Here is a 14,424-nt window from a genome sequence, read left to right as displayed (position 1 = left end):
AGGAATGGACATCAGACCAGTGGAAATCTTTGCTTTGGTCTGATGAGTCCAAATTTGAGATCTTTGGTTCCAACCACTGTGTCTTTGTGCGACGCAGAAAAGGTGAACGGATGAACTCTACATGCTTGGTTCCCACCGTGAAGCATGGAGGAGGAGGTGTGATGGTGTGGGGGTGCTTTGCTAGTGACTAGTGTAGAGCGAGTATGTTCTATTAACCCTTTTGCCGAGTATGCTCGGGCCGAGCTCCGAGTATTTACAGCTGCTCGGTGATAAGGTTAAATCGCTCCCATGTGCATGATTTGCAACTGTTTGACAGCTTTATTACATGGGAGGAATGTCTATTTCTTACACATTCGTAACATGTAATAAAGCTATCAAACAGTTGCAAATCATGCACACGGGAGCGATTTAACCTTATCACCGAGCAGCTGTAAATACTCGGAGCTCGGCCCGAGCATACTTGGACAGAACATACTCGCTCAACCCTACTGGTGACACTGTTGGGGATTTATTCAAAATTGAAGGCATACTGAACCAGCATGGCTACCACAACATCTTACAGAGCATGCTATTCCATCCGATTTTCGTTTAGTTGGACCATCATTTATTTTTCAACAGGACAATGACCCCAAACACACCTCCAGGCTTTGTAAGGGCTATTTGACCAAGAAGGAGAGTGATGGGGTGCTACGCCAGATGACCTGGCCTCCACAGTCACCAGACCTGAACCTAATCGAGATGGTTTGGGGTGAGCTGGACCGCAGAGTGAAGGCAAAAGGGCCAACAAGTGCTAAGCATCTCTGGGAACTCCTTCAAGATTGTTGGAAGACCATTTCTGGTGAATACCTCTTGAAGCTCATCAAGAGAATGCCAGGAGTGTGCAAAGCAGTCATCAAAGCAAAAGGTGGCTACTTAGAAGAACCTAGAATATAAGACATATTTTCAGTTGTTTCACACTTTTTTGTAAAGTATATAATTCCACAAGTGTTAATTCATAGTTCTGATGCCTTCATTGTGAATGTACAATTTTCATAGTCAAGAAAATACAGAAAAATCTTTAAATGAGAAGGTGTGTCCAAACTTTTGGTCTGTACTGTATATATATGTAACATACCTGGCGGCGTCCTTGCATAGTGGTCCATCTCCCACTGTGCAAGAGAGCGCACTTGATCTCCAGTCCTGTCTCCTAGCCTGGCTTCACTCCATGCTGTCTGCTTGCCTCTGTTTCTGCTGCTTAAGGGCGGCGCCCGATCACTTCCTGTTTCTTGTACCTGCTGCAGATACACCCCTCATGGGTCCTCAGCCTATTGCTGTCTGTCACCTGGTATTTAACCCAGCTCCTCCCAAGAAACCCTGCCTGAGCATTGTGTTCTGTCAGTTGGCTTCTGTCACTGATGTGCCAGGTCCTGTCTATGTTTCCTGCCTTGCGGTATCAGTTCCTGTGTCTGAACTGTGGCCTGTCTGAACTATCTTCTAGCCTGTTGTCTTCTGCCTATCCTGGAGGCTGTATTTCCAGGCCAGTGTGAACACGTTCCTAGCCTGTTCTTTCCGCCTTCTAGGGGCCGCATACCTAGACCCGTTCCTGTATCTTGCCTGTTCCTGTCTGAACACGCTCCTAGCCTGTTCGTTCCGCCTTCTAGGGGCCGCATACCTAGACCCGCTCCTGTATCTTGCTGCTGTGTCTGTTCTTGTCTGAATACTCTCCTAGCCTGTTACCTGTTTTTCTCTATGTCCGTACCTTCCCTTTTCCTGCAGAATCTGATCAAGTACCTAACTCCTACTCGTTGTACCTGTACTCCCGTTTGTGAGTTTAGAGTCCACTCGCTACTTCATTGATAGTATCCTGTGTGTACCTGGTTCTGCCTTTCCCTTCCAGTCTGTTCCGTGTGAACAGAGCCCTGTCCCCTCTGCTCTGACCCTTTGCTCGCTGCTCCCGCAGTCTCGCTCTGTTCTGACCCTTTGCTCGCTGCTCTGGCAGTCTTGCTCTGCTCTGACCCTTTGCTCGCTGCTCCGGCAATCTCGCTCTGCTCTGACCCTTTGCTCGCTGCTCCGGCAATCTCGCTCTGCTCTGACCCTTTGCTCGCTGCTCCGGCAGTCTCGCTCTGCTCTGTCCCTTTGCTCGCTGCTCCGGCAGTCTCGCTCTGCTCTGACCCTTTGCTCGCTGCTCCGGCAGTCTCGCTCTGCTCTGACCCTTTGCTCGCTGCTCCGGCAATCTCGCTCTGCTCTGACCCTTTGCTCGCTGCTCCGGCAGTCTCGCTCTGCTCTGACCCTTTGCTCGCTGCTCTGGCAGTCACGCTCTGCTCTGACCCTTTGCTCGCTGCGCCGGCAGTCACGCTCTGCTCTGACCCTTTGCTCGCTGCTCTGGCAGTCTCGCTCTGCTCTGACCCTTTGCTCGCTGCTCCAGCAGTCTCGCTCTGCTCTGACCCTTTGCTCGCTGCTCCGGCTGTCTCGCTCTGCTCTGACCCTTTGCTCGCTGCTCCGGCAGTCTCGCTCTACTCTGACCCTTTGCTCGCTGCTCCGGAAGTCTCGCTCTGCTCCGACTCTTTGCTCGCTGCTTCGGCAGTCTCGTCCTGCTCCTCTCTCGCTCACCGCTCCAGGCGGCCTTGTCCTGCTCTTCTCTCGCTCACCGCTCCAGGCGGTCTCGTCTTCTTCTGCTCTTGCTCGCCGCTCTGGGCGGCCTCACTCTGCTGTTTGTCCACCGCGTCTGCGGTTCTGTTCCAGAGTCTCAGTCTGTACTGGGTCCTATCCACTCGGTGCTCCAACCTGTCGTACCTGCCAGTACCTCCCTGCCTGCATACCAGTCGTGCTTACCAGCATCCGCCAGTCTGCATACCAGCCGTGTCTGCCTATACCCAGCAGTCTGTGTGCCAGCCTAACCTGCCTGTTCCTGTATTCCCCTGTGTGGGTCAACAGCCATGTCCGGGGTCTGTCCTGGAGTAGCACCTGGTCCCTCTGCTCGGTTCCTCCTTGGTGCACTGGCGTCATATGCCGTCGTGCACCCTGCTCTGATCGGGTGGATACTTAGTTACACCCCTCCAGGCATTCACTCTCCGGCACGGTCCAGTGGAATCACTACATATACACGCACACGCCACTCAGCCCGGGCGTGTGCATTACAGCATGCTCAGGCCATGGTACCCGTTGAGCCCCACGGCCTTCGCTCTCTGAGACTTTTTCCAGTGAATACGTGCTTCTAGAAGAAATTTATTTATTTTTTTGCTACCAGCTTAGTTTCAGGCGAATTACGCATCCGTCCAGATGGATCTATCAGCACTCGTTCATGCGGATCCGCCACGGTACTATGGGGATCCAAGACTGAGTCGTGCATTTGTGGAGCAATGCATGCTACACTTCAAGTTCTACCCTCTTTGTTTTCCCACCGATCGGGCTAAGGTGGGATTCATGATGTCTTACCTAGCGGGTGATGCCTTGAAATGGATCACCCCCCTATGGGACGCACAGGATCCTATCATCCTGGACATAATGGCCTTCCTGGTGGCCTTTCTAATGGTCTTCGATGACCCTAATCCGGAGGCTCCTGCTGAAGCTTCACTTCCCAATAACCTGGAGCAGCCCCGTTGGGTAATGTGTGTGGGTAGCGCACTAGTCCTCCTGCCCGAAGAGACTACTGCCCACCCAGAATCCACACAGGATGACAATACTTCTCCCAACCTCAAGAGGCAGTCCAGACGTGCTAGGCGTAGAGGCAAGCCGTCACACCAGGGTCTGTCCCCCCAAAGACCTCCTGACCCCAACCTTGAAGTCCCTGCTGAAGCTTCACTTCCCTGTATCCCGGAGCAGCCCCGACGGGTAATGTGCGTGGGTAGCGCACCAGTTCTCCTGCCCGAAGAGACTTCTGCCCACCTAGAATCCACATAGGAGGACTTCCTGCACCCGGTATCTGATGCTTCACCCACTTTAACCGGTGAGCCTGTCCAAGGGTACTCCGAAACAGTGATTACCTCCGAGTCTGTGCATCTCTACTACCTGGCGGAGGACCCCCTGTTGCCTCCTGAATCCTCCGGGATACCACCTGATGACAAATGGAGAGAGACTTCCCTACACCCGGTACCCGATACTTCGTCCGCTCTGTCCTGTGAGCCTGACAATGGGTACCTCAAAGCGGTAGTTAACCCCGAGTCTCTACACCCCTCCGACCAGGTGGAGGATCTCCAGTTGTCTCCAGAACCCTTCGGGGTGCTACCTGGTAGCGAATGGACAGAGTCTTCCCTATACTCTGTACCTGATACCTCGCCCACTTCGTCCAGTGAGTCCGACCTAGTGTACTCCGAAGCAGAAGTTATCCCCGAGTCTCTACACCCCTCCGACCAGGGGGAGGACCTCCAGTTGTCTCCTGAACCCTTCGGGGTGCTACCTGATAGCGAATGGACTGAGACTCTCCTATACTCGGTACCTGTTACCTCGGCCGCTTCTTCCAGTGAGTCCGACCTAGTGTACTCCGAAGCAGAGGTCATCCCCGAGTCTCTACACCCCTCCGACCAGGCGGAGGACCTCCAGTTGTCTCCTGAACCCTTCGGGGTGCTACCTGATAACGAATGGACAGGGACTCTCCTATACTCGGTACCTGATACCTCGCCCGCTTCTTCCAGCGAGTCCGACCTAGTGTACTCCAAAGCAGAGGTTACCCCCCAGTCTCTGCACTCTTCCAACCCGGCGGAGGACCCCCAGTTGTTTCCTGAATCCTCCGGGGTACCACCAGATAACAAAGAGGCAGTGACTTTTCTACACCTTGTACCTGATACCTCGCCCATTTCATCCTGTGAGCTTGACAAGATGTACCCCGAAGCAGAGGTAACCCCCGAGTCTCTGCACCCCTCCAACCCAGCGGAGGACTTCCAGTTGTCTCCTGAACCCTCTGGGGTGCTACCTGATAATAAGTGGAGAGAGACTTCCTTGTGTGCTGTTCCTGGTACTCCACCCGTTTCGTCTGTTGCTGAGGATGGCTGGATAGGAGGTAGCATCCTAGCTACCCAGATGAGACCAGTTTTTCTTGTGGACAGTGGAAGTGATCTCCTTGAAGTGAAGGATTGGCCCTCGAATTCCCTGCGGAACATTCTGGCAGGCCTGAAGAAGAGGGGGCGTAAGGGGGGGGTTACTGTAACATACCTGGCGGCGTCCTTGCATAGTGGTCCATCTCCCACTGTGCAAGAGCGCGCACTTGATCTCCAGTCCAGTCTGCTAGCCAATCACCGTCCTCCTACTTCATATGGATAACGTATCCCACATCACTCACACAGTTCCTCCCAACTGTGCTCCTGCCATGCGTACTTCGCTTTGCCTTGCTGAAAGCAGAGCAAAGCACTGTAGAGAGCATGTGCCGGCTTTACTTCTGGGTCATCGGCGCTCTTTGGCCTCTCCTGGCACATGCGCGTTACAGTACTTACAGCAGGACAGAGAGAAGTAGTCCTGCACAGGAGCGTGATTGGGACACCCTGTGTGGATGACGTAGGATGCGTAATCCATATGAAGCAAGCAGGAAGACGGCGACGAGAGAGGAGGCATCAGATCAAGACCAGCTTGTATACTAAGACTTCCTGCAGATCTGACACCATGTAACTGCTTCTCATAATATCCACATAAACCACCACTAGTATGGTTTATATTTTCTTTTGAGTACTAGAAATGTTTTAGCATTGACATCGTAGCTTTTTGTTCTTATTTTGGGTGTAAATTCATTCTTAAAATCCCACCTGAAAAATACTGTTGCACTGCTAAAACTCTGAGCTTGCGACGACTTTCCTTGTCTTAGATCATCTGCAACTTGCTGTGGTAGCATGCCTTGACAAAGAAGAGCAAGTCATATGCATTAAATTCTGCTGCAAAAGGCAAACATTAGCAAAATAAATACAGTATAGCAGGAAAATATGAAAGTATTTCATAATGTAATTTCACATAATTCATTCACATTTATTAATTATATGCCATGCTACTAATTTGTATGTATCTGTGCTGATATGGTAATATGCTAATATTTGTGAATATTCTCGTAGGATAGGCCATCAATATGTGATTGATGAAAGTGTTACTTCTGGTACTTTTTTACCAATCAGCTAAATGAAAGGGCATGTCTAATTCATTTTCTACCCTGGCATAGCCCAATGCATGTCGGATCTTAACTGTGCCTTGGCACTGCAACTCAGTCTCATTACCCCTTTATTCAGCTGATGAGTCTCACCCTTACAATTTAAATATTAAAGGGCTTGTCCACTACTGGACACCCCTTTCTTAAATGCTAAAGTGCCGTAGATATGGGTTGAAAACTCATACTCACCTACTGTACTATTGCCGTTTTGGGAGGTATGTGTTCTTTTTTTATATTATTTGGTACATTGTAGCATTTTAGACAAGTTGTCTTTTAATGACCTAAGGAAAATAACGTTTTCTGCTAGCTATCAAACAAGTCCAAGTTCGATGACCAACTATCCAGGCCCTTCACCCACACAGCTGCATTTAAAGAGATATTCCCATCTCCAAGATCCTATCCCAATATGTAGAAGATGTAATAATAATAATATTAGCACAAAGCTCCAATTAGAAATGTAGTACAGTTTTCCTGATTCGCTATGTCTCTTTCCTCATGTGCAGGTATTGCAGGACCTTAGGTATCCATGGTTACGGCCACTGATATAGTGACAGTCGGCTAGTTGCTAATGGTCATAACCATGGATACCTAAGGTCCTGCAATGCCTAATGTCCTAATGTCCTTCAATGTACCTACTGTCCTATAATGTATTTGCTAATATTATTATTATTACACCTACTACATATTGGGATAGGATCTTGAAGATGGGAATATGCCCTTTAATGCAGTTCTGCTCTTTGGTGAAACTCAAGAGCCCCAGACCCCCACATATGACACAATGAAGATCCTAAGAATGAGTCATAAATGTATATTACAGGAAAATAACTTTATTATGTGACAGAAAATCATCAAAGATTACTATAGTGATAGTACTGTAATTTGAAAATCAGAAGTGAACTTAAATAAGCTTATTAAAAGGAAAAAATATATTCGCTTACTGTATAGAAGACGGTCTGTTTTTTGTTTTTCATGCATTAGATCTTGTGTTCGTTCTGCAACTAATAGCTCCAGATGCTTACTATATTTTTCCATCTAAAGCAAAAAATAAAAATAATTACATTATTTTATTCATTAACCTGTTAAAACGGGTTGTACGGTGATATACTTGTAAAAAAATGTAAAATAATAACATTTATTTACATACATTAATTATTTAATTTCACACCTTCCACCTCCATGTTTATTGTAACACAAGTAAAAAGCTTCCCCACCTTCCTATTTATGAGTCATGTATGTGAAGGGGACTGACTTTCTGGTTCATGAGCTCAGCCAGCCTCCTTCTTTGTCACTGCATCAACCAGGATTTAGAAGGGGTCTAAGTTAGCTAATCATATAAGCCTGATAATGCTTAAAATACTTTTTTAAGTTGTATTATATTTTATTTTAAATAAAACATTTTTTTGCATCCCTCCAGACAAGTTCTTTAACAACTACTGACAATATCTAGATACTCCAGTGCTGTGAAATGTTCTTTGACATTGCTCTGCATCAATTTTGAACAATTTGTCTCCAACCTACAATCATGAGATGGTGAAAGATAATGATCTAAATACCTGTTCCATCTAGCTGGGCACACAGTAATTTTCCACACAATTTAACCAAAAATATCAGATTAATATCCTGTCCTATGAACTATATATATATATATCCTACGGAATAGACTGTTAGAATTTGTATTATGGCAAAAAAAAGCAGCTAAGTAAAGAAAAACGAGTGGCCATCATTACTTTAAGAAATGAAGGTCAGTCAGTGCGAAAAATTGGGAAAACTTTGAAAGTGTCCCCAAGTGCAGTTGCAAAAACCATCAAGTGCTACAAAGAAACTGGCTCACATGAGGACCACCCCAGGATAGGAAGACCAAGAGTCACCTCTGCTTCTGAGGATAAGTTTATCCGAGTCACCAGCCTCAGAAATCGCAGGTTAACAGCAGCTCAGATTAGAGACCAGGTCAATGCCACAGAGTTCTAGCAGCAGACACATCTCTTCAACAACTGTTAAAAGGACACTTTGTGCAGCAGGCCTTCATGGTAAAGTAGCTGCTAGGAAACCACTGCTAAGGACAGGCAACAAGCAGAAGAGACTTGTTTGTGCTAAAGAACACAAGGAATGGACTTTAGACCAGTGGAAATCTGTGCTTTGGTCTGATGAGTCCAAATGTGAGATCTTTGGTTCCAACCACCGTGTCTTTGTGCGACGCAGAAAAGGTGAACGGATGGACTCTACATGCATGGCTCCCACCGTGAAGCATGGAGGAGGAGGTGTGATTGTGTAGGGGTGCTTCGCTGGTGACACTGTTGGGGATTTATTCAATATTGAAGGCATACTGAACCAGCATGGCTACCACAGCATCTTGCAGCGGCATGCTATTCCATCCGGTTTGCGTTTAGTTGGACCATCATTTATTTTTCAACAGGACAATGACCCCAAACACACCTCCAGGCTGTGTAAGGGCTATTTGACCAAGAAGGAGAGTGATGGGGTGCTACGCCAGATGACCTGGCCTCCACAGTCACCAGACCTGAACCCAATCGAGATGGTTTGGGGTGAGCTGGACCGCAGAGTGAAGGCAAAAGGGCCAACAAGTGCTAAGCATCTCTGGGAACTCCTTCAAGATTGTTGGAAGACCATTTCCGATGACTACCCCTTGAAGCTCATCAAGAGAATGCCAAGAGTGGGCAAAGCTGTCATCAAAGCAAAAGGTGGCTACTTTGAAGAACCTAGAATATAAGACATATTTTCAGTTGTTTCACACTTTTTTGTTAAGTATATAATTCCACATGTGTTAATTCATAGTTTTGATGCCTTCAGTGTGAATGTACAATTTTCACAGTCATGAAAATACAGAAAAATCTTTAAATGAGAAGGTGTGTCCAAACTTTTGGTCTGTACTGTATGTGTGTGCGTGTGTATAACAGTGGTAACATATATACAGTCATGGCCAACAGTGTTGGCACCCTTGAACTTGTTCCAGAAAATGAAGTATTTCTGTCAGAAAATTATTGCAATGACACGTTTTGTTGTACACATTTATTTCCTTTGTGTGTATTGGAACATCACATAAAAAACAGATAAAGAAATGCAAGTGGGACATAATTTCACACAAAATCCCAAAAATGGGCTGGGCAAAATTGTTGTCTCCTTTCCAAAATTATGGGTAAACAACTTTGTTTCAAGCATGTGTTGCTCATTCAAATTCACCTGAGGCAAGTGTAGGCAATATAAAAATCACACCTGAAACCAGATAAAAAGGGAAGAAGGTGACTCAATCTTTGATGGTGTGTCTGTGTGTGCCACACTAACCATGTAGAACAGAAAGAGGAGAAGAGAACTTTCTGAGGAAATGAGAGCCAAAATTGTTGAACGATATCAACAATTTCAAGGTTACAAGTCTATCTCCAGAGATCTTAATGACCCTTTGTCCACGGTGCGCAATATAATCAAGAAGTTAACAACCCATTGCACTGTAGCTAATCTTCCTAGATGTGGAAGGAAGAGAAAAAATGATGAAAGGTTGCAACACAGGATAGTCAGGATGGTGGATATGCACCCCCCAATTAAGTTCCAAAGAAATTTAAGCTGTCCTGCAGGCTCATGGTGCATCAGTGTCAGCGTGAACTATCCGTCGACATTTGAATGAAATAAAATGCTGTGGCAGGAGTCCCAAGAGGACCCCACTGCTGAGACAGAGACATAAAAAAGGTAGACTGCAGTTTGCCAAAATACAGTTATATGAAAAAGTTTGGGCACCCCTATTAATCTTAAGCTTAATGTTTTATAAAAATTGGTGTTTTTGCAACAGCTATTTCAGTTTGATATATGTAATAACTGTTGGACACAGTAATGTTTCTGCCTTGAAATGAGGTTTATTGTACTAACAGAAAATGTGCAATCTGCATTCAAACAAAATTTGACAGGTGCATAAGTATGGGCACCCTTATCATTTTCTTGTTTTAAATACTCCTACCTACTTTTTACTGACTTACTAAAGCACTTTTTTTTGTTTTGTAACCTCATTGAGCTTTGAACTTCATAGCCAGGTGTATGCAATCATGAGAAAAGCTACTTAAAGTGGCCACTTGCAAGTTGTTCTCCTGTTTGAATCTCCTCTGAAGAGTGGCATCATGGGCTCCTCAAAACAACTGTCAAATGATCTGAAAACAAAGATTATTCAACATAGTTGTTCAGGGGAAGGATACAAAAAGCTGTCTCAGAGATTTAACCTGTCAGTTTCCACTGTGAGGAACATAGTAAGGAAATGGAAGAACACAGGGACAGTTCTTGTTAAGGCCAGAAGTGAGATCAGTCAAGGACAATCCTCCGACCACCTCCAGAGAGCTGCAGCATCAACTTGCTGCAGATGGTGTCACTGTGCATCGGTCAACTATACAACGCACTTTGCACAAGGAGAAGCTGTATGGGAGAGTGATGCGAAAGAAGCCGTTTCTGCAAGCACGCCACAAACAGAGTCGGCTGAGGTATGCAAAAGCACATTTGGAGAAGCCAATTTCTTTTTGGAAGAAGGTCCTGTGGACTGATGAAACCAAGATTGAGTTGTTTGGTCATACAAAAAGGCGTTATGCATGGCGGCAAAAAAACACAGCATTCCAAGAAAAACACTTGCTACCCACAGTAAAATTTGGTGGAGGTTCCATCATGCTTTGGGGCTGTGTGGCCAATACCGGCACCAGGAATCTTGTTAAAGTTGAGGGACGCATGGATTCCACTCAGTATCAGCAGATTCTTGACAATAATGTTCAAGAATCAGTGACAAAGTTGAAGTTACGCAGGGGATGGATCTTTCAGCAAGACAATGATCCAAAACACCGCTCCAAATCTACTCAGGCATTCATGCAGAGGAACAATTACAATGTTCTGGAATAGCCATCCCAGTCCCCAGACCTGAATATCATTGAACATCTGTGGGATCATTTGAAGACGGCTGTCCATGCTTGGCGACCATCAAACTTAACTGAACTGGAATTGTTTTGTAAAGAGGAATGGTCAAAAATACCTTCATCCAGGATCTATGAAATCATTAAAAGCTACAGGAAGCGACTAGAGGCTGTTATTTTTGCAAAAGGAGGATCTACTAAATATTAATGTCACTTTTCTGGTGAGGTGCCCATACTTATGAACCTGTCAAATTTTGTTTGAATGCAGATTGCACATTTTCTGTTAGTACAATAAACCTCATTTCAAGGCAGAAACATTACTGTGTCCAACAGTTATTACATACATCAAACTGAAATAGCTGTTGCAAAAACACCAATTTTTATAAAACAGTAAGCTTAAGATTAATAGGGGTGCCCAAACATTTTCATATAACTGTATACTCGAGTGAGTCAAAATCCTTTTGGAAAACCGTCTTTTGAACAGATGAGACCAAGGTAGACCTTTTTGGTAAAGCATATCATTGAGCACCTGTGGAGAGATTTTAAAATTGTTGTTGGGAGAAGGGGAAATATATATCTTTGTACCGTGTGACGAAGAAACCTTTGTAGTTTTGAAAGCTTGCAATTTTTTACCATCTTTTCAGTTAGCCATTAAAAGGTATCAACCACTGAGGACTCTCAAATCTAAATATTTTTGTTGGGAGAAAGCACCCTTCAAATATGAGAGACCAGGAGCAGTTTACAAAAGAAGAGTGCTCCAAAATTCTAGTTGAGATGCGTGAGAAGCTTGTTGATGGTTGTAGGAAGCGATTGATTGCAGTTATTCATTCCAAAGGGTGTGCAACCAAATATCAAGTTGAGGATGCCAACAATTTTGTCCAGCCCATCTTGGGGGTTTTGTGTGAAATTATGTCCAATTTGCCTTTTTTTCTCTTTTTTTGTGTTGTTCCAATACACAGAAAGGAAATTAACATGTATAACAAAACATGTGTAATTGCGAAAATTTTCTGAGAGAAATACTTAATGTTCTGGAACAATTTCACGGGTGCCAACAGTTTCAGCATTTGGCTATGTGCCCACGATGCAGAAATGCTCTGGATTTTTCCTGAGCGTTTCTGCATCTCCATGTAAAACGGATTTTACATGCGTTTTTACTGCCAGGGATATTAAGCGATTCAATGCAACTCAATGGCGGCGAAAACGCTGTGATTACGCAAAATAATTAGTAGTGCTGCAAATTTTTCCGCAATGATAATCCGCAGCGGAAATTTCCGCAGCATGTGCAAAGCACATGCGGATTATCATTGGGGAACATGGCAGACCTTCTACCAAGAGTTTTTTAAGCAATTCTGCGGAGCATTTGCCGCTGCGAAAACGCTTAAAAAACACATAGTGGGCACACAGCCTTACTGTATCTCTCTATCTCGCTCTCTCTCTCTCTCTAGAGATAGATAGAGATATCTAGAGATAGAGAAATATATAACAAGACAACTCCAATGGTTTTTGCATTTTTTGCTTTTTCTTCCACTTCTTCCCAGAGCCTTAATTTTTTTATTTTTCTGTCCACATAGACGTATGAGGGCTTATTTTTTGCTGGACTAGTTGTCCTTTCGAATGACACCATTCATTTCACCATATAGTGTACTGGGAACCGGGGAAAAAAATTCCAAGTGTGGTGACATTGTTTTTTTGGGAACTGTTTTTATGGGGTACATTGTGTGGTAAAAATGACCTCGAAATATGATTCTCCTCATCAGTATGCTTACAGCAAAACCAAACATGTCTCTTTTTTATTCTTTTAATGATAAAAAAAACAGAAGTTTGAAAAAATATATTTTTTTGGTAGTGTCACCATTTTCCGAATTTCGTAACATTTTCATTTTTCGATCAATAGAGCTGTGTAATGGTTTATTTTTTGTGGGGCAATGCAATGTTTTTATTGATGTCACTTTGGGACAGATATGATATCCGTTTATGTTTTTTACCAATCAGTTTAATTATTTGTATATTTTGATAGATAAAACTTTTCTTAACCACAGTGCCATCATTACTAGTACTATAATTATCATTACTATTACAGCGACATTTATTCCGTGACGCTTTACATGTCAAAAGGGGTCACCAACTGGTACAAGAGGAGAGAGGACCCTGCCTGCGAGGGAGCAGAAACGATCTACAAGGAATGGGTGAGGATACAGTAGGTCAGGGTACAGCTAGTCATGCAGCGGTATGCTGGAGCAAGGCTTACCGCAGAATGTACGCTTGTCACAAGAAGTGTGTCTTCAGCTTCCTTTTCAAGGTTTGCATGGTAGACGAGAGTCTGATGTGTTGGGGTACAGCAAGACACGGTAGCGGAGATGCACGGGACAAATCTTGTATGCGATTGTGACAAGAAGAGATAAGAGGGAAGTAGAGAAGGAAACCTTGGAAGGATGAGAAGTTGCGTTCAGGTAACTAGAACAGGGATACTAGATCACACATGTATGGAGGAGAGAGGTTTTCGATGGCTTAGTTTGCTAACGTTAGGCTTTTCAACTGGAGTCTCTGGGCAACAGGGAGCCAGTGCAGGGATTGACAGAGGGGAGAAGCCTGGGAATAGAGGGTTGACAGGTAGATTAATCGGCCAGCACAGTTTAGGATAGATTGAAGGGGTACGAGAGGAGTAGAAGGGAGGCCACAGAGCAGGAGCTTGTAGTAGTCGAGCCGGGAGATGATGAGGGCGTGCGCTGATGTTTTTCTACATTCATGGTTGAGGAATGTGCGGTTCCCCGAGATACTTTGGAGTTGGAGTCAGCAGCAAGTGGAAAGGGCTTGAATCTGACGTTTGAAGGACAGATCAGAGTCAAGCTTGCGGGACTAGGGAGATTGGGCAGCCATTCACTTTGATAGATAGGTCAGTTGGGGGAGGGGGTGAATGTGATGGTGGAAAAATGATGCATTCTGTTTTATCCATGTTAATTTTTACAAATCTAGCAGAGAAGAAAGATGAAATTCAGGACACACATTGTGAGATTCTGGTTAGTAAGGAGGTGATATCAGGTCCAGAGAGGTAGATCTGTGTGTCATCAGCATAGAGGTGATACTGAAAGCCGTGAGACCATGAGCTGTCCCAGACCGAAGGTGTAGATGGAGAAGAGCCTGGGTCCTGCAACTGAACCTTAGGGGACAACGACACATAGGGGGTGAGATGAGGAAGTGGTCTGTGAGTGGGAGACACTGAACGTCCTGTCGGTTAGGTATGAAAAGATCCAAAACAGGGCCAAGTCTGTGATGCCGAGAGATGAGAGTCTGTAGTAAGAGTGTATGGTCTACTGTGTCGAAGGCAGATGACAGGTCTAGGAGGAGGAAGACGAGTAGTCTGGCTTGGATTTGGCAGTTATTAGGTCATTGGTGACTTTAGTCAGTGCATTTTCAGTGGAATGGTGAGGT

General features: G+C 45.0%; 1 protein-coding gene across 1 annotated transcript in view; it reads right to left on the bottom strand.

Annotated features, from left to right (window-relative positions):
* Positions 1–14,424, bottom strand: part of LOC141273374 (atrial natriuretic peptide receptor 2-like) — a 229,792-nt gene that overhangs the window by 77,945 nt on the left and 137,423 nt on the right. Inside the window, exons 13-14 of the mRNA XM_073685563.1 lie at positions 7,042–7,135; positions 5,712–5,799 (exon numbers count right to left, since the gene is read on the bottom strand). Coding sequence (XP_073541664.1) covers positions 5,712–5,799; positions 7,042–7,135 — 182 coding nt within the window. The remainder of the gene's footprint in view (positions 1–5,711; positions 5,800–7,041; positions 7,136–14,424) is intronic.

The sequence above is a fragment of the Phyllobates terribilis genome, unplaced genomic scaffold (assembly GCF_046119375.1).
Source record: "Phyllobates terribilis strain yellow unplaced genomic scaffold, ASM4611937v1 Scaffold_1__5_contigs__length_1240528914, whole genome shotgun sequence".
In the NCBI taxonomy this organism is placed as follows: Eukaryota; Metazoa; Chordata; class Amphibia; order Anura; family Dendrobatidae; genus Phyllobates; species Phyllobates terribilis.
Note: the sequence above shows the minus strand (reverse complement) of the source record. Positions and strands in the feature narration are given on the sequence as shown.